Genomic DNA, 20,987 nt, shown 5'->3' on the forward strand with positions numbered 1-20,987 from the left:
ACAGCTCAGAAGACAAATTCAAAATTCCCTGGCCTATGTATTTATTTAGCTATGACATTATTTTTCCTGAAATATTCATGTATAATGAAAACATCTAACAGGTTAACTAAATTATAGAATATCCATTTGTTAGAATAATTGAAATAAATATACTAAAAATTCTGTTTTGAGGGATATTTTGCCTGATGTTAAACAAAAACAGGATTTGACAGTATCTATAACTATGTAAAAATATTCATAGAAGAAAATACAGTGAAGGAAAGATGCTTAATGAAATTTCTTTGAGTTGATGTATTTCCAAGTAAAAATTCTTTTTATTTTTCTCTATTTTTCAAATGAGTAGGTATTAATTTTACATTAAAAACCCAACTAAAACAATAAGCATAGTCTTTTTTGAAACCAGGAACTTCTATTAACTCTAGAAAACAGCAAAGGTGAAACTGGGATGCAAAGAGATTTTTGCAACCATAAAGGTTTGGTTTATGGCCTATCATAGTGGGTAGGTAACACATGGATAGCACTCAATAAATAGTCAGTCAGTGAATGAGATATGGCATAGAATAACAAGTCAGTTTGGACAATTCTCTTTTTAAAAAATTCAGTTGGTTAGCATGGTGCCAAGCAAAACACATAATTGGTTATAAAATGTTAATTTCTACCTGATTGTTGTAGCAGAAATGGTGCAGTGAAAACCTAGGGAAAATCCAGGTGTTCTTCATTAGTTACTTCTTGGCTCTACATTTAAGCTAAAGTTTTCAAAATATGGACCCAGACAGTCTAGTGAAGTAACAAAACACGGAGGTGACTATTCCACATAACCTAGACTGCACTTTCACTAAGGATTTATACAGTATTTTTTGGTCTTAATTTTAAAAGTAAATATTTCAAACAATGTTTTAATCACTTTCCTATCTTCCTAAATAGTTCATACAAAACTTATCTTCTTGCAGACTCAGAGTCACTCTTAAGAACTTAATTGTTACATTAGAACATAATAAATTCAGAATGAGGTTCCCATACTCAAAATGCAATGTTTTTTGAGTCATGTGATTTTTGTCTTACCATCTACTGTGCACTTGCATAAATGTGCCTTGCTGTGGCTCACTTCCATGCTTTTTTACACACAGTATTTTCTTTGCCCAAACACCTCCCAATAAATTCCTTGTTCACCTATTAAATTCCTACTCATATTTCTCATCTTTTAGCACCCAACTTTCATGACAGCTCAGACAGTTATTCTTTTCTGTGTGTCTTGTACTCCTTGATTGCTGTATTAGTCTACCCCAAAACTTAGTGGCTTAAAACAATAAACAATTATCATCTCACACAGTTTTTGTGGGTTAAAAATCTGGGAGTGGCTTAGCTGAGTGTCTTGGCTCAGGGTCTCTGATAAGGTTGTGGTATAGACATTGGCCAGGACTGCAGTCATCTGAAGGCTGGACTAGAGCTATTGGATTTATTTGTTCGCTAGCTTGTGTCGGTTGATAGCAGAAGGCCTCAGTTCCTTACCACGTGGACCTCTCCACAGGGCTGCTTGAATGTCCTCACAATGTGGCAGCTGGCTTCTCTCAGAGCCAGAAATCCAAGAGAAAGAGTCAGAAGGAAGCCACATTGCTTTTTATGTTCTAATCTTGGCTTCACACACCATCACTTCCGCTACATCTATTCACTAGAAGTAAGTCACTATGTATAGCCCACATGGGGAAGGGAATTCAGCTCCATCTTTTAAAAAGAGATCAAAAACTTATGCGCATATTTTTAAAACACCAAAATTGCTCTTATTGCATCATTATATTGCAATTATTTATTTAAATACCTTCATTTTTTAGGTTGTGTTTAAGGTCATCCTTAAAGCATTTATCTTATGCTATATAAAACTGCAGGGCTCTGGGCAGTGACTATAGCAAGTTACGAAGGAACCCCACTTATTAGGTATGTGTCTGACTTTAATCAAGTTATTTAATCCCTCTGAATCTCAGCTTCCTCATCTTTAAGTTGGGAATTGTACTAATCAGCCCTGTTGTTGGGATTAAGTGGGATGATACAGGTAAGAGTACACAGCAAATAGCAAAGTACCATATGCACACGTTAGTACTGGGCCAGCCAGGATACAGTGCAGCAAGCCCTGCATTAGCACTGCAGAGTCTGAGTTCTGAAACTTACTGCCTATTTTACCCACTAGCCACCAGGCAAGGGCCCTTTTATCTCCTCCCTTCTCTGCCCCAGAATATTTCCCAGGCTTATAACAGAGCGTCCTGCATTCAACAAGCATTTGTTGCTATTGATGCTGATTGTTGTCCTGCTTTTCTTTTCATTTGGGGTAAAATGGGAAACTCTTTAGTTAATGGCATTTCACAGACTAGAATAGAAGGGTCCTAAGTATAGGATAGTAAATTATTAAGAGAATGAGTTCTGGTACAGGACAGACTTGAGTTTAAACCCCAGGTCTGTCACTCAGAAGCTCTGCAAACTTTGTGATCTCTCTAAGCCTCAGTTTCTTCATCCATAACATGGGGATAACAGCATTGCTTAGCTGATGAGGTTGTAGTGAAGATTAAAGGAGATAATGTGTGAGAAGCATCTAGACTACTGCCTGTCACATAGTACTCAATAAATGTGTGTTGTCCTTCATCTTATGGTTATGATTATTATTAAATGGCTCCATCATTAATAAGGGCAAGGTGTTCAAACCTATGAAAGATCATCCTCTGCTTCCACGTCTCATTTTGGCACACTGGAATGACTTGAGTCCAGGAAAGAGTAAGCTCTAACGTTTGCCTTGCCTACCTTGGTGGCTATCTATCTAAAACAGCATGTCTGGCTTAAGCTATTTCCATTTGCTGTCTTTATGAGCCCAGAGGCATACACAGCTGTGAGCACATTTCAGAAATTTGAAAAATAAACAATGAAATATCTCATGCTTGCCACACATGTATTTTTCCTTCCATGATTTAGATTGGCTGGTTGTAAGCCATAAAGTTTATAATAAGATATTAAAGAAAAAAAGAATGAATTTGCCAGCTTAAAACTCTTTAACCCCATCCCCTAAAACTTTGACTCAAGGTTAAGATGTGAAAAAATGTTCCAACCAACATGTTCATGAAAGATTTAATAATTACTTTGCTTATGAAAGTTTAAACAGCTGCTTAAGTTAGTAAAAAGGCTCTCACCCAGGCAGAATAACCTGCTGTACCCACTAAGAAGGTTTACAAATCATCAGACTACATATTCATATGAAAGGCAAAGCTGTATTTGCTGCATAGCCCCTAACTATTCAATTATGTATGGAATGAGTTTGTCCAACAGGTCAACCAGGTTTTGTTTATTCCTTCCACATCAGTGTTAAAACAGTTTCCAAGGGATTGCTAGCTTTTCAATAATTTATTTTTAAAAATACATAAACAAGAAATAGGCCATGCCTTTTTCTTTAGGTTATTTTACAACATAACTCCATGAAAACAGGCTCATTATCAAATGAATTCGGAAATTACAGAAAGTCACATCATATTCCTTAAAAAAAGACTACAACTCCTCTTTGGGCTTTCATGTGTACTACTTCCTCTGCTTGGCATATATCCCATCCCAACCCCATCCCTATAATCTTTAGCATGGTTAACTCCTACTCACACTGCAGGAATTACCTGAATCTCTCCAGAAAGCCTTCCTTGGCCTCCTTGACCAGGATGACTGCCCCTGAAATGAGCCTCCAAAGAACCACACAGCTGTCATATTATGGCACATACCACCTTTTACTGACATTGCTTGTTTAACTGTCCATCTCTACCATGCAACTCTGAGTGCTGTGAGGGAGATTTGACAAATCTAGCATATAGTAGTAGCTCAGTAAATTCCTGTAGAATTAATGAACAAATTTCTCTAGTCACCCAAACTGTACTTCTCCATCTTTTTCTCTCCTATATCCAAACTTTAGCAACTCCTACCAATTTTATTTACTAAGTATCTCCTGAATCCATTTCTTTTTCAATGCTATTTTAACTGTCTGAGTTCAAGCCCTATTATCTCTGGCTGAATTTCAGTCTTTGCATAATCAAATGCATACTGTGGCCAGAGTGAACTAAAATGCAAATCTATTGCTAAAACCCTTCAGTGATTCCTTGCTGCCTATAGGACAAAGCTCCAGCTCTTCTTCACATGACATACCAGGCCCACTGTGGTCTGCTCCTCCCAAAATGCCCCTCCTATTTCTCAACTCTTCGCTTTTGCATAACCTCTAACCTCTTCAGGAACAGCTGATATTTATATCCAGAAAGGCAAAGTAACCTACTGACAAAATGTAAGAGACAGAATGTGAATTCTACAGCCTATGTTTCTAAACCACAGAACTACATTGCCCAACCGATGCTATTCTTATAACCCTAGTGCCTGCACATATCGAATACTCACTAAGTGTGTACTGAATTAATGAATGAGTAATTTTTAAAAAGAATATAACAAAAAACATTAAACCATAACCTACCCAGTGGATCTCATGCCTCTCTTCTACTGTTTCCCGAAATGTTTCATGTTAAAACACTCTGTGAAAAAATATCCATGATCAAACGCATTTGGAGAATGCAGCAAAGCTGTCTCTTAATTCGCAGTGCACATCAACACATGAAAGGTTTAAGAAGGAAGTGCATCAGAAAAAAAAACTTTTTTTCATAGGAGAGTTTCTAACCTGTATTTGAAGACAGAATTAAAAAAAAAAAAAGCAATACCCCACATGTGAAATAATGCTCTGCTCCAACATCAGCTTTAGAAACGGCTCCCATCATGTCTTGCTACTATCTAACAGCACACAGCGTGTACTCCAAGCATTTTTTTAAATAATGAAATTTTAGCGCTGGCAATGATCTTCAAGCTTTTCCAGAAAACATCCCTCATTGTGTAGACAGAGGATTAAGCAACCCATGGTCACTCAGCTTATTTGTGGCAGAAATAAAACTAAAACCAAAGCCTCAAAACTTCCACCCAGGTTTTTTGGTTTTTTTGTTTTCCATTACTCCACATCTGTGGTTCTCAACATAGGGTGACACTTGGCAATGTCCAGTGACATTTTTGATGGTCAAGACTGAGGGAGGTGGGACATGGGGATGGAGGTGGAGAATGCTACTCAGTGAGTAGAGGCTAGGGATGCTGCTAGACACCCAACAATGTACAGGACAGCAGCCCCTCACAACAAAGAATTATCCAGCTCCAAGAATCATAACGATGATGTTGAGAAACCCTGTGCCTCCACTAGAAAAAGAAAAAGTGAAGTGTTCAGTTAACAAACCAGAGCTTTCATTTAGATATTTCCAGTAGCCTTCATAGTGCTGCATTGTATTTGAAATAATACTGGCATATGAAACTGAAATTGTTCTTTGTATCCATCAAAATAACTACTGTAGGAAAAAAAGCATGTATTAAAAAGAAATTCCCCTCATCAAGGCTTTATCAAAATGGGTTTCAATACTATCAACTCCCCCCTCCCTCCAAATCCAAAACATTCTACTTTTCCATGCAATCCCCTAAGAAAAATTCTTGAATATATTAACATTTTTTAAATATTGCATTTACTAAGCAAACCTCAGAATAAGACCTAGGAAATTGCTGTGGATCAAAAGAATTGGGCCAGCCCCAAGAGTCAACATTAGAGAATACACTATTGGTGAAAGAGTCTCTCTTTCAGCTGCAACAAAACCCTAGTTTAAGATCAGTTTGCCATCCAGTCAGGTCAGTTTGAGCACAACTCTCCTTCTGTGTTTGCCTATTTGTTCATTTATTTGTTAAAGAGGAAAATCATGGGAGCATCATAAACTAAGTCTGGAATAGGACTAAACTGGGCTAACATCAGAGCTTGGTCCACCCCGCACTGGGAGGTACAAAGATGAAGCGCACGAGGCAGCCCCTGCTTTATAAGAAAGCAGCTCTCTCTCAGGAGTATCTTCTCACCAGTTTTCTCATCGGATTAATACACTATGGTTACGTAAGATGTCATCATTGACCACATTAGCCTGCTCAAAGGGTAAACCCAAACTCTCTGCACTGTTTTTGCAATTTCCTTTGAGTCTAAATTATTTCAAAATAAATTTTTTTTTTTTTTTTTTTTACCAAAATGATGTGATTGGTAGTAAATCTATTTTGGCTTTGTCTGTAGTCCTCTGCTAAACAGATGGACCACATCACCTGATTGGTGAGAATGAAGGGTTGTGAACAGGGGCACAAGGGATTACGGAAACATAAAGAATCATTAATAACACATTCATCAGATCCCCTTCCAAAGTGACAAGGGGCTAAAAAGAAAAATGACCCAAGGAGGACTTGATGGAGGGAGGATGCATAGAAGAAATGGACCAAGCATAGGTGTTTACCAGGTGAAAACCCTTCATGGGTGCTCTATGGAAACTCTGAGATGCCAAGGCACAGTATATATGAAGACTCTTTGTGCCTAGAAAAGAGATGGCAAAAGAAAAATCACGAGAGAAAGACAATTTCTTCTGTGTAATGACTTGGTAATGATGGCATTGCCAGTATCTTGAATCAACTTTTATCCCTCAGACTTAGACACTGTCTGGCTAACGTATGCCCCAGCATAATGGAATCTCTTAAGGGTAGAAAGAAATGAGTCAAGAAATCCAAAGTCATGTTCTAGATATGTTCCAACCAAGCATTTGTTGTGTCCCCTCAGACAAGTAACTCCTGGGTTCAGTCTCCTCATCTGAAAGTCATGGAGTTGTTAATTAGATCTCTAGGATTCCTACTCTCTGTCTCTGCTTCTGTCTAAGACTATTTTAAGTGTTGAGATAACCTCTATAGATTTAATAAAAAGTAAAATCTAGTCAAGGGCACCAAGTTTCCCATGAATTTTCAAATGCAAAATAGCTCCTTCATGAATGGGAGTAGAAATGATACTGTTATTTTAGTGCCACAAAGTACCAGCTCAGAAGTCAAAAAGCTCTCATTCTCCCTCTCTCGGATTCATTCTCAACCATGGATGGGCCTCAGAGATACCCTGTGGTTTCCCAGGGATAAAGCTGTCTGAAAGGAAGGAGTTCAGAGGCCTATGTCAAAGCTTCCAGAAGATTGCTTTCGCCCAGCGAAATGTACTTCCTCAGAGCGTCCAAGCCCAAATCACAGAGGAGCACAGTTTTTGATGAGGTCAGAGTCAGAGAGAATTCTGAGATTGAAAAAGCCAAAATGTGTCACCCTGGGTTCCTTGAAAAGAGGGTAGAACTCATGTGCATAATAATACTATTCCACTATTTTCCTATATTGAAACCCAATGAAATATTTGTATTGCTGGCATTTTTCAAAAGCCTGTGGTTAATTCAGTCCAGGTTTAGGGCTGAATTTTATAATAGGATTTTGAAATGTGCTCATACTCCACCAATCACATATACAATTTTCCAGAACTGACATCACCATACCTTGTGGATGGTTCGGGGGCCAAAACAGAAGGATTCTTTACATGCTAACTGCTTTACTTTTATTAAGGTTCTGTGCAAGCACAATAAGATGTAAAGGACTTGTGCTGGGTGTTACTGCTGAAAAGAATCTATCCATCAATGCCCACCCTCCTCTCCTCTGTGTACACTCAAATCCCTCAGGATGTTTGACCCGCAGGCAGAATAATGGTAATGCACCCTCTTCTTTTTTAGAGAAAATCTCCACTGCAACTTATTTGCTCAGAAATATTTAGCACCGCTATTCTTTATTATGCAACAAAGTAACAAGGACGTGTCAGGGATAAGTTAGTCAACCTAAATCATGAAAACCAACATTGATGTCACTACAAGCATTACTGATAGTTAAAAATAAAGTTGAACAATCTTAGGAAAGTTTGCCAGAGTTTAGGAGAGCTGAACACCCTCACTGGGGTGAAAGAGCAGTTCTTAGTTGGCTGTGAATCTCCATCACACATTTCCTTTCCCCTTTCTTCATTCTCACTTCCTGTTCACTTATGAATGGTACCAGAAAACTTCCTCTTACTATGACTGCCTCTTTGTCTCTTTTTCTCTGTCTTCTGCTGAACTCAGATCACTCACCCCAGTGTTTATTTCATAACAACTTTATCTTATAGGGAACAAGAGAGGGAAACCTAACAGCAGGAAAACATGGTGAGATGAGTGCTTTAAAAGGTAACTTGAGGCTTCATTGCAAAGAACAGTAGGGAGTATGGGAAAGACCAGAAGGGAAAACAAAACTCAGAAGGAAAACAGCAAGGACCTGAATTAGCGTAGCAATAGCAGTAAAACTAACCAAGAGGGAAACTCACTTCCCCAAGGTCCACACAGCTGGAAAGTGGTTGAGAAAGGACTTAAAACCAGGACCTTGTGGATATTAAACCAAACTTTAAACTACATTTTATGTGAAGTTTCCAAAGTTTGTTTATTTTCAATAGTCTTAGAGGCAGAGCCAGTCTCTATACTAGCTAATGTTAAGTAACTTGGGCAAGTTACTTATTCTCTGAGTCTTAGAGAACTTATCTGCAAAGAAAGGGATGGTGTACATAGCTGACAGAGTTATTGTGACAGCAAGATTAGATAATGTACCTCAAATAGCCTAGTATAGGGTGTGGCACGTCACAGGTTTTCATTGATTGTACGTTTACTTTATATGACATTAACCATTGTGCAAAAAAACAGTTTTTATAAGGTTTCTGGTGCAAATCTCCTTTGTAAGTAGGTATAGAAATTCTGAAAAGAGAACTTAAAAATACAGTTATTCAGAAACTTGAGATATATACTTGCTTGGCAACATCTGCCTTTAATGAGTCTATGAGGACCATCTCTGCGGACTGATGTTCTCTCCTTCCCAAACTATCTCTAAAAACTCAAACTTGACAAGAACGCTCTATTCCCAGACAGCCCATTCACCTCCTTCACGCACCTGCTCTGGATACTTTCTCCCAGTGATCTCTGCTACAGTGTTGAAGGAATCAGCATCTGGGTAGGTCTTTGCACCCATTTTCAGCTGAATGATAATTTTGATCCCACGAGAAGCCATTCTTGACATCATTTCTGCATCTTCCACTGTAATACAGGCTGTTGGGATCTTGGGCACACCTTCCTGGTATTCCTGAATACCTGTGTGAGGACTTGAGAAAAGAAGCCACCAGGTTACCTTGAAAGTGAAAATGGACCAAAAGTATTTTTCAGAAGCTCCTGTAGATTGACATTTGACTTTCACTGATCTTGTTTGCATATGGGGAGTAGGGAGGGTGGGTTATTTGGTTTTGACATGAATTTAATTTTTATTTTTCGTAAAAAAAACCCTAGAAACTTCAATTTAATAAAAATCTCATTCAAAACATTACATGAACTTTTTTTGATTATTCGGATGATCCTTTAAAGTTGCAAATTGCTACAAACTCTGAAGGACATTAACAGTGCCTTTGTGATCAAGAGGTGAACACGTCTGTACAAGAAGATGAGGAAGCTCTGAAGTCCATCAAGGCTGCAGACAGAAGATCCACATGTCTAGAAGAAAATTGGCCCAGATACACTCAGCTCTGTGGACACTAACTGGTACTGAACCTATTCTCTTCCCACCCAAACCAAATGTCCAAATATATAGCCCCACATTAGTGGTATAGAATACTATGCAGGAAAACTGTAGAGCAATACTTGGAGAAATATTTGTATTGCCATAAAGAAAAGTGCTTAATAAAGCCAGGTCCCTGATTTTACCGCCACAAGAAAAAGAAAACTGTTACAATTTTGGCACTAAAGGAGAAATACTATCCCAGCTGGTCAAATTTTTCCTGCTAATTTCCAGATGCTTCTTACATTACAAAAAACACTTATAATTGAAATTTATGTTAATCTACTGTTGATTTAACCTCTGTATCTGCTAATGAAGTTTATCAAAATTCTTTTCTAAAATTGCTCTTTCTGACCCCTGAGGTACAGCTCCAAACCTTCCCAGACCATGACTCCATCAGTACCAAACAGTCACAGCTACTGAGGACATACTCCAACCCATCAGTCTATCCTACCTTCTGTTAAAGCATAAGCTAAAAGGCTCCCTTTTAAGATTACTCTTTCTTTTCACCAAGGTCAAGGTCAATGGTTCAGATCCCTGGACCAGCCAGCCACAAAAAAAGAAAGAAAAAAAAAAATATATATATATATATATTTTTTTTTTTTTCTTATATTTCTGTATTTGTTTCAGGTGGTCTAATATTAACAAACCAGCCTTTCTCCTCCTTTCAGCCACAATAATAGCTTGGTGTTTCTCTCCTATAGAAGTGACTCCATTCTCCACATACACAAACACGATGATCCAGTCTTATCTGTAACCACATTCTTGGAATGACTCTTTTGTTGTGATCATATTTCAACTGGCTGATTGCTTAGAGAAACTGCACAGCAAAGTGGTTAAGAAAGAGGCTATGGAGCAAGACTACCTGGGTTCAAATCTGGATTATGCCACTTATTGCTAGTTGACCTTAGGCAATAATACCTATTTCAAAGAGTTACTTTGCAGATTCAATTAATTTACACAAGTAAATTACTTACCCTGGAACATAGCAACCACTCAATAAGTGCTAAATATTTATTTTATTAACTTGCCTATTATATTGCCTCTGAAGAGACCATCTAATCTCAAGTCATTCGTACCATCTAAATACACCCTCTATGGACATATCGTAAATGTTGACTACAAATTTTATTATTCACCAAAAGAGAGACAAAGGACTTATGAACCGAGAACCTGAAATATAGAGATCTTGAATCTGAATCCCTGCTCTGAAATGCATGTAATCCACTCTAACTTCTGGTTCAGGCTCTAGTCACATAATCTAGGTCAAATTCTGGTTCCAGCGTTCTCTACTTGCATGAACACAAGCAACTTAGATTACCTGTCTGTTTCTCAGTTTCCTCATCTTTAAAGTAGAGAATAATATTAGTAGTGACCTCATAATATTGCTATGAGGAATAAAAGAGATAGTGTATATATAAAGAATTTAAGACAGTGTTTGGCACATAGTAATTACCTAGTAAACGTTAGTCGTTGTTATTATTTCTTTAGTGTTAGTATTTCCCACTGAGTTGGTAGAGTGATTAATGACCAAAATTACCTGGCAACATGTAGGAAGACAATGTAAATATTTATTATTCATATTACCTTACGTGATGTCTGAGATTCAACAAACTCTCCTTGTTCTCAGACTCTCTTATTCAAGAGAAGGTCAGTATAACACTTCTTAATAGGCTCTTTTAAATAAAGTGTCTAGAGAAATGTATACTAATAAGTTATAGGTAAGCGTTGTTGAAGTGTGGACAATGAGCTTGGCATGGACCCATGGTTCCACTGTGGGAAATGGCACTAAAAGGCATTTTCTAACTGTGGTTCTGAACTCAAGATATAAAAGCCTTCGAATCTGTTTCTGCAGTTAAGCATGTCTTCCAGTGGTGGTGCACCCATCACTGTTTAGCAGAAGGAGGCAAAATGAAGACTCAATAGTTTTATTTAGAATTCTGTACTTTCATTGCAGTGAAATTGTCCTAGAGGGACCAACCAGCTTAAACATCACCTTTCAGTCTCCATTTCACAAGCCCCATCTGCAATTTAACAATAGCAAAGGATAAACTATAAAGGAAGCCATAAAACATCAAAATAAGAACATTTAAAGATTAATATCAACCCTTCACAAAGTCTTATAAAAATCAGAAAAGAGGGAACACTTCTGAACTCATACTGCAAGGCTACTATTACTGACATCAAAACCAGACAAAGACATACAGATCAATATCTCTTATGAATATAAATGCAAAAAAATCCTCAACCAAATACTAGCAAACTGAATTCAGCAAAATATGAAAAAGATTATACACCATGATCCAATGAGATTTATCCCAGGAATACAAAGTTGGTTTAACAACTCAAAATCAATCAGTGTAATATACTATACTAATATAATAAAGGACTAAAACCATACAATCATCTCAGCAGATACTGAAAAAGGATTGGATAAAATCTAGCATCCTTTCATAACAAAAAAACATTACAGGTAACATCATACTTAATGGTGAAAGACTGAATGCTTTTCCCCTGAAATTAGGACTAAGACAAGGGTGTTTGCTCTCCCTACTCCTATTCCACACTGTACTGGAGCTTCTAGCCAGGGAAATTAAATAAGAAAAAAAAAAAAAAAAAAGGAATCCAAATTGGAAACAAACAAGTAAAACTATCTGTATTCACAAATGATATAACAGTCTTACATATAGAAAATTCTAAGATAGCCACAAAAAAAACTATTAGAACTACTTAACAAGTTCTACTTAACTACTTAGCAAGTTTTCCAGATATAAGATCAGTATAAAAAAACTCACTGTATAGTAGCAAGGAACAATATAATACAATAGCTACAAGCAAAGAGCAATCTGAAAATAAAACTAAGTAAACAAGTCCATGTACATAAATAACAAAAACAATAAACTACTACAAAACATTTAATCAAAGAAGTGTGAGATTTGTATACTGAAAACTATAAAATATTACTGAAATAATTTAAATATTTAAATAAATCCAAAGATGTCTGATGTTTATGGACTGGAAGACTTAACATTGTTAAGATGGCAATACCCCCCAAATTGATCTACAGATTTAATGCAGTCCCCATCAAAATTCCAGCTAGTTTTTTTTTTTTTTTTTAAATGGACAAGCTGATTCTAAAATCATATGGAAAAGTAAAACACTCAAAATAACCAACATAAGTTTGAAAAAATAGAACAAAGTTGGAGAACACCTCCAAATTTCAAAACTTACTACAAATCTACAGTAACCAAGGCAGTGTTGTACTAGAATAAGAATAGATAAATAAATCAACAGAATAGAATTAGAAGTCCAGAAATAAATTCTCAAAGGAATAGTCAATTCATTTTCAACAAGGGTAACAAGACAATACAATGAGGGTAGAAAAGTATTTTCAACAAATGGTGTTGGGCCAACCAAATAAGGTTGCACAACTACATCATGCCATATACAAAAATTAATTGAAAATGAATCATAGACCTAAATGTAATAGCTACAACTACAATACTTCATGACCATGGGAAAGGAAATTGTTTCTTAGAAACAACACCAAAATCACAAGCAACAAAAGAAAACATAGATACACTCACCCATCAAAATGTTAAATTTCTGTGCTTCAAAGGTCACTATCAGAACTGAAAAGACAATCCATAGAATGGGAGAAAATTTTTGTAAATCATATATCTAATTAGGCACTTGTATCTAAAATATATAAAGGGTTCTTAACAACTCAATAAAAAGACAACACAATTAAAAAATGGGCACTGAATCCAAATAGACATTTCTCTTAAACACACAAATAGGTTATAAACACATAAAAAGATGTTGAACATCATTAACCATAAAGGAAATGCAAATCAAAACCAAAATGAGATGCCACTTCACACCCACTAGGATGGCTATGATCAAAAAAAGATAAAAACAACTATAGGAGAGCATTTGGAGAAATTTGAACCCTTGTACGCTGCTGATGGGTATGTAAATTGGTGTAGCTACTTTGGAAAACAATTTGACAGCTTCTCAAAAAGTTAAACACTACAGTGGTCCTCCCTTATCCATGGAGGATATGTTCCAAGACCCCTAGTGGTTGCCTGAAAACATGGATGGTACCGAACTGATTGCTGTTAATTAGAAGACATTTCTGTTCATGTCTTCCACCCACAAATTTAATGCCTCTTCCATCTTAACTGAACATTTATCATGCACTGTGACCATAACTTTTGCAGTGTGCGGTGCCACAGAAAAACTACTATGAGTTTCTTTTCCTTTTCACAATTTCATGGATAGAAGATTCCTTCTTACCACAGATCATAATAACCATAGCACATGATTTTTTCCTTCCCTTATTAAGTCAAAAACTTTCACCTTTTCACTTAAAGGAAGCTCTTCACAGCTTCTCTTTGGTATATGTGAATTGCCAGCATCACTGCTCTGGTGCTTTGGGGCCATTATGAAGTAAAATGAGGGTTACCTGAACTCTAGCACTGTGATACTAATACTGGGACAGTAGAACTGATCTGATAACCCAGATAGATACTAAGTGAATAATGGGCAGGGAGTGTATACAGCATGGAGATGCTGTACAAAGGGAAGATTCATGTTCCAGGCTGGACAGAGTGGGATGGTACCAGATTTCATCATGCTACTAGAATGGTGGCAATTTAAAGCTTATGAATTGTTTATTTCTGAAATTTTCCATTTAATATTTTTGGACTGTGATTGGTGGGTAACTAAAATCTCAGAAACCAAAACTACAGATAATGGGGGATCTATGTATTTACCATTCTACTCCTTGGTTTATACTCAAGAGAAATGAAAATGTATGTCCACACAAAAACACACAAATATTCACAGCAGCATTATTCATGATAGTGAAAAGATGGAAACAATCCTAATATTCATCCACTGATAAGTAAACAAAATGTGGTATAGCCAAAAAATAGAGTATTATTTAGCAATTAAAATATGACATTCCACAATTTTACTGAAGTTATTAACCAGCTCTAGGAGTTTTTTGATAGAGTCTTTAGGTTTTTCTATATATAGTATCATGTCATCTGCAAATAGAGACAATTTGACCTCATCTTTTCCAATCTGGATTCCCTTTATTTCTTTCTCTTGTCTGATTGCTCTAGCTAGTACCTCCAGTACTATGTTAAATAGAGGTGGTGAGAGTGGGCATCCTTGTCTTGTTCCTGTTCTTAAGGGAAAGGCCCTCAGCTTTTCCCCATTCAGAATGATGCTGGTGGTTGGCTTGTCATAAATGGCTTTTATTGTGTTGGGATACTTTCCTTCTATACCTAATTTGCTGCGAGTCTTTATCATAAAGCGATGTTGAATTTTCTCAAATGTTTTTTCAGCATCTATTGAAATAATCATATGGTCTCTGTCCTTGAGTTTGTTGAAGTGATGTACCATATTTATTTATTTATTATTTATTTAGTTAGTTATTTATTTAATTTAATTTTATTTTATTTTATTTTTTATTTTATTTTTTTGTGTGACCAGTAAGGGGATTGTAACCCTTGGCTTGATGTCATCTGCACCGCGCTCAGCCAGTGAGTGCACCAGCCATCCCTATATAGGATCCAAACCTGCGGCCTCGGTGCTCCCAGCGCCGTTGCGCTCCCAGCACTGAACTCTCCCGAGTGAGCAACGGGGTCGGCCTGATGTATCATATTTATTGACTTTCATATGCTGGACCATCCTTGCATCCCTGGAATGAATCCCACTTGATTATGGTGTATAACTTTTTTAATGTGTTGCATATTCTGATTGATAATATTTTGTTGAGAATTTCTGCATCTATGTTCATCAAGAGATTAATACCATAATATACAAGGAACTCAAGCAATTACACAGTAAAGAAAAACAACCCAATTAAAAAATGGGCAAAGGAGCTGCATAGACATTTTTCAAAAGAAGACATACAAATGGTCAACAGGTACATGAAAAAATGCTCAACATCACTAGCCATCGGGGAAGTGCAAATTAAAACTAAACTGAGATACCACTTCACCCCAGTTAGACTGGCTATAATCAAAAAGACAGTGAATAACAAATGCTGGTGAGGGTGTGGAGAGAAGAGAACACTCCTGCACTGTTGGTGGGACTGTAAGTTAGTACAACCACTATGGAAAACAGTACAGAGCTTTCTCAAACAACTACAGATAGATCTTCCATAAGATCCAGCAATCCCACTTCTGGGTATATACCGAAAGGAATGTAAATCATCATGTCGAAGGGATACCTGCATTCCCATGTTCATCACGGCTCTGTTTACAATAGCCAAGACATGGAACCAACTTAAATGTCAATCAATGGATGATTGGATAAGGAAAATGTAGTATATATACACCATGTCATAAAAAAGAATGAAATTCGCCCATCTGCAATAACATGAATGAGTCTGGAGATACTTTTGCTGAGTGAAATAAGCAAAGCACAGAGGGATAAATACCACATGTACTCACTCATAAGTGGGAGCAAAGAGAGAAAGAAGGAAGGAAAGAAAGACCACAGTGGTGAATAGGACTTATAGAGGGAGAGAACATACCCTGGGATACAAAGTGGAGTTGGGGGAGGGGAAGAAGGAGGGGGAGGGAGGTTGGGGATAATTGGGTGGGGGACACGGCGTTAAAATGCAATTTGTGGTAATGGGCATGCTGCCAGTATGAATCCGGCCTTCACATCTTGGGCACGAAGGGTGACAATCAGCTCTATATCTCATGAATATTCATAAACAATAAAAAAATGACATTCCTGTAGATGCTATAACATGGATGAACCTTGAAAACATTATCCTAAGGAAAAGAAGCTAGTCACAAAAGACCACATATTGTAAGATTCCATTTACATGAAATGTCCATAACAAGCAAATGTATACAGATAGAAAGTAAATTTTGGGATGCCTAGGTGGGGGAAAGGGGACTGGAGAGTGAATGTTAATAAGTGTGAGGTTTCTTTGGGGGATGATTAAAATGTTTTAAAATTAGATAGTGATGGTAGTTGCACAGTTCTGTGAATATACCAAAAGCCACAGAATTGTGGAAATTAAGAAGATAAGTTTTATGGTATATAAATAATATCCAAAATAAAACTTCTATTATAAAAATTAAAATGAAAATTTAATTTTTCAGAATTTTCTTTAAGGAGAGAATCCTGGTATCTTTCTCACTCAAAAATCATGCTTTATGGACCTGGCTTATAAGTTGTATAAAAACAAAGACTGTGTCTGTGCCTACAAGACAGCGTATACCCAAAATATAAAATGAAAATGTAGAAAACTAAGTCTTAAATCAGTTTTTCAAATTTCATTAAATTTTTTCTGTATCTTATGAAAAGTGATATAATTTGAAACCAGCTGAATATTTTCCTTGTATCTACACAAAATAAATGCAATGTTTAAACAAATAAGTTTGAAATTTCCCACCTGATTACCACATATCAATCAAACTCCCTTAATGCTAGTCACTTTGACTAGCTCTTTATAAAGATACCAGGCACTTTATGTTTCTGAGTATTTCAAACTTTGCAAAGCTCAAATCAATCCTTGAAAGTGGTTGTCAGCTTATATGTTAAATATTTAACAAGACGACAATTTAGTATCTCTATGAGAAATATGTAGGTTTTCTATATGCAGGGGCATATAATGCATTGACTAAAATAAAAATTATTCATAACACTGTGAAGCCTTGGAATGTTTCCTAAATAAAGGGTCTGGAGGTGGACATGGTTGGGAAAATTGCAAGCTTTTGAATCTACAGTATTTTGTTTCTATGACTTTTTTTTTTTTAAGTTCATAAGCAACTTTTTAAAGTTCATGAGCAAAGGAGTACTTGTTCTGTTTATTAGAAAGTCTTGTTTGATTTAAAAATCAGCTTGAAGATAACTCTCTTGGAAAATTTTTAATTGACTTTATTAACTTTTTTTTTTGATCTAGCACCTTAAGAGTAAATTCATCTCAAACTGTTAAATTGTCATTAACAATAAGACTAAATTCATCTCAGACTTTTACACTATCATTAACAACACAAAAGCAAAAAGTTTCATTTTCACCATAATTTCACAGAAAGGAAACACTAAAATATTACCAATACTCACAGTTTAAAAAAAAAAAAAGCCTGTACAAGAGAGAGGAGATGGGACTAAATTTCATTTCCTAACTTCTATGATTCAGTTGAAATGGCAGAAGAGAGGCAGGAAAAAGTCAAATTTTTCAACTCTATTCCATATTGATGACAGACTCCACACAAACAAAAATCAACTGACATGTTTAATATTGTATTTTCACCTACAGATCTCAGTAAAGAGACTATTACAAACACAGTGTCAGAGAGATGCAGCTTCTTCCAAAACAGAAAAATGCAGCCAGCTCCACAAGAGTGTGAGAACGAAGGAAAATGGTCAAATTTCTGCAGGAAATAAGACTGTTTGGTTTTTAACATCCACAGCACATAAGGAAGGACTTGAGCTTTTTTCTCTAAAACACAAAAAATGAAAAGAAGATTCAAAGACATAAGGAGGTAACCACCTATGAAATAAATATAAAAGAAAATTAAAAAGAGCTAAAATTTTGTACTTAATATTTTGTCAGCTAGAAAGTATTGCATAAACATTAGTTTTCATTATTATTGTATATTTCATAGCTTGAAGTAATTATCATAAAATATATTAATTTCCTTGTTTTCCTTTGATTTTGCTCTTCTGTATGTTATAATTTCTACTTACTTATACTTGTTTCATCTTGATTTTTTTATAATTTTCTCCTCCAATCTTTGCCATTTTAAAAGAAAAATGTGTTTATGTGGAGCACTATTAAGCAAAATAAAAACTTAGGTTGGGATAACAGAAATGTTAAAATGGATGACTTGTTTAATAAAGATGATGATAATGATAGAGCTATGAAGGAACATAAAAATCATTTGGTAAGTGCAGATTGTAACCTTAACCAATGAAATGCTCTGTCTGTATTATCAACTAAATATTGTTCTCAGTTTAAGCTCCAATCAATTGTAACTGATTAATGAGACTGGAATGTATTAGATGACGGTGATCATCTAACCCAGATCACTGTCTTTTCATCCAGAAATACCCTAAATTTCTACTATTAACTCTGTTAAACTTTGCCACTCTCTCATTACCCTCAGAGCTCCAATATCCTCCTGTTAGAACAGAAATGAACATATAATTCGGTGTGTTCCACAGAATACTAGGCCTATGAAACCTTGTTAGAGGGAGAAGATTCATGTTTAAATAAATTCACAAAACACTGAGTACTGTTTCCCCATTTTAAGGAGTCATGATGCACATTAGTCTATGATAGGCTCTGAGTAATAATGTAGTTAAGACCAAGCATTTCCCAAACTTAATGACCATAGAATCCTTTTCAACATAGCACTTTTACCATCTCATCGACTTATCTGAGAAATGCATTTTCTGAAATATTGATTGATCTCCTTTAAGGAAGACCAGGACAAGAATATGGTTTGTGACTGTCCCAGTACACCATATTAAAATAATGCTAGTAACAGTATTTGCCACCCACCCAGTGTAGAGATCTTTCTACTGGCTCCCATTGCCAGAAAGTAAATTCCAAACCTAAGTGTGGTATGAAGTCTTTTGTAATCTGGCTATGATTAGTTCCTTTTTCCATTTCCTGCCACTCTGCACATGAACCCTACTATACTACCCAACACTGACTTCTCACCACTCTCAGAAGATGCCTTTCCCTGTACCAGCATGGAACCTCAACACATGCTGCTGCCTCGATCTGAACTGTTCCCTTCCCCATAGCAACACCTGGACATTTTCCATCGAGGTTCAATTGAAACAGCCCTTTCTCTGTACAGCCTTCTGCAAGCCATCTGGGCAGAGTTGGAGTCTCACTCCCCCGTGTACCTCTGCTTCCCCCTCCATACCACTGTCTATAGCCTTCAGTACATTATGTTGTGATCATGTGTTTAAACATCCCATAATAGATACGAGCTCCCCAAAAGTCAAGACCATGTCTAATTCTTCTTTGTATAACAAGAACTTATAGATTCTATCATAAGTATTTATTTTTTGTACCATGACTTTAAGTGTTCAAATACACATAGTCTATTATAAGTATTTGAGAATCAAATGTATCCAAAGAATAAGCAATAAAAGTTTTAAAAATATAATAGTGTTGCCTTGTTAGATTTTAAAACATATTACAAAGACCAATCATCAAAACACATATTATAACTAATAAATAGAATAAAATTCCAAAAAAATTAATTATTATGAGAAAAGCTAGAAAATGCAGAAAAGGAAAAGAATAACTATATAATAAATATAACTGCATATATTTGAAAAATGTAAACTATAAGGAAGGACATATATGGGATAAGTTGAAATTAACTTTTCTTTCAAAATAAAATGTGATTTTAAAAAGATTCAAAAATAATATAACACAATAGCATATAGAAAGGATATGACATATATAACTAATTAAAACTTACTATATAAAATATTTTGAAAAGAATTGACAAAAACTATACCTAGATTCCACATGATTAGAGGTTAGCACAAAATAACAGTGATTTATCCAACACAATTCCCAAACACTTTCTCATTCATCTTCCTCTACATAGAAGCTAAATAGCTAGATGCCTAGTCTTCCAGCTTCCATTGCAAATAAAAGTTGGGCATATAATGTGGTTCTTAGGGCTTTGGACTCTGAGTGGAACTACACTATCAGTTCTCCTGGGTCTCCAGCTTGCTGACTGCAGATCTTGGGACTTTTCAGCCTCTGTAATCATGTGAGCCAATTCTTTATAATAAATATCTCTCTTTCCATACATACGTGTGTGTGTAAGTGTACATGTACAAAGATACTTCAAAAAGTTCATGGAAAAAATAGAATTAAAAGAAAATACTAATATATACACACACATACACATACACACACCACACATGCACAGCCTATTGGTTCTGTTTCTCTGAAGAACCCTGACTGATACAACCACCATTAGTTGAATTTTCTTTAATTTGCAGCCAAATATATTTCCAATGTTTGCAGTGACCAAGGTAGATAAATCAGTGCATTATTTAAAATTATAAATATTAAATCTTTCCTTTTACACATGTACAGCTTAATATCAAGTAAGTAAATCCAAATTAAAATTACAGTAAGAAGTCATTACATACCTAAATTAAAATAAAATCCAATATTGTGTAAAACCTATAAAAATTCTTACTTTATTCTGCTTATTTTGCCTTGACAATATCATAAAAAAATAATAATAATTTGTACTAAGATGTTCTCTGTATCTCTGTGTATAAATGTGGAAACCTAGAAGAAATCCAGTAGAGAAACTTGAGGAGAGGTAGTAGCAAAATGGAAGACTTCTATGGCATTTAAATGGCCAAAAGCAATGCATGGAAACATGTAGATGAAATCATGTTAAATTAAAAGAACTGAACACAGTATGCACATG

The 20,987-nt window shown here is 35.8% G+C and overlaps 1 protein-coding gene across 6 annotated transcripts in view; it reads right to left on the bottom strand.

The window, feature by feature from the left end:
* Nucleotides 1-20,987, bottom strand: part of CPQ (carboxypeptidase Q) — a 446,657-nt gene that overhangs the window by 266,949 nt on the left and 158,721 nt on the right. For all 6 annotated transcript variants that reach the window (XM_063079637.1, XM_063079636.1, XM_063079641.1 and 3 more), the window contains exon 4: nucleotides 8,872-9,079. In XM_063079637.1, the coding sequence (XP_062935707.1) occupies nucleotides 8,872-9,079 (208 nt within the window). The remainder of the gene's footprint in view (nucleotides 1-8,871; nucleotides 9,080-20,987) is intronic.

This window comes from Cynocephalus volans, chromosome 15, assembly GCF_027409185.1.
Source record: "Cynocephalus volans isolate mCynVol1 chromosome 15, mCynVol1.pri, whole genome shotgun sequence".
Taxonomy (NCBI): Eukaryota; Metazoa; Chordata; class Mammalia; order Dermoptera; family Cynocephalidae; genus Cynocephalus; species Cynocephalus volans.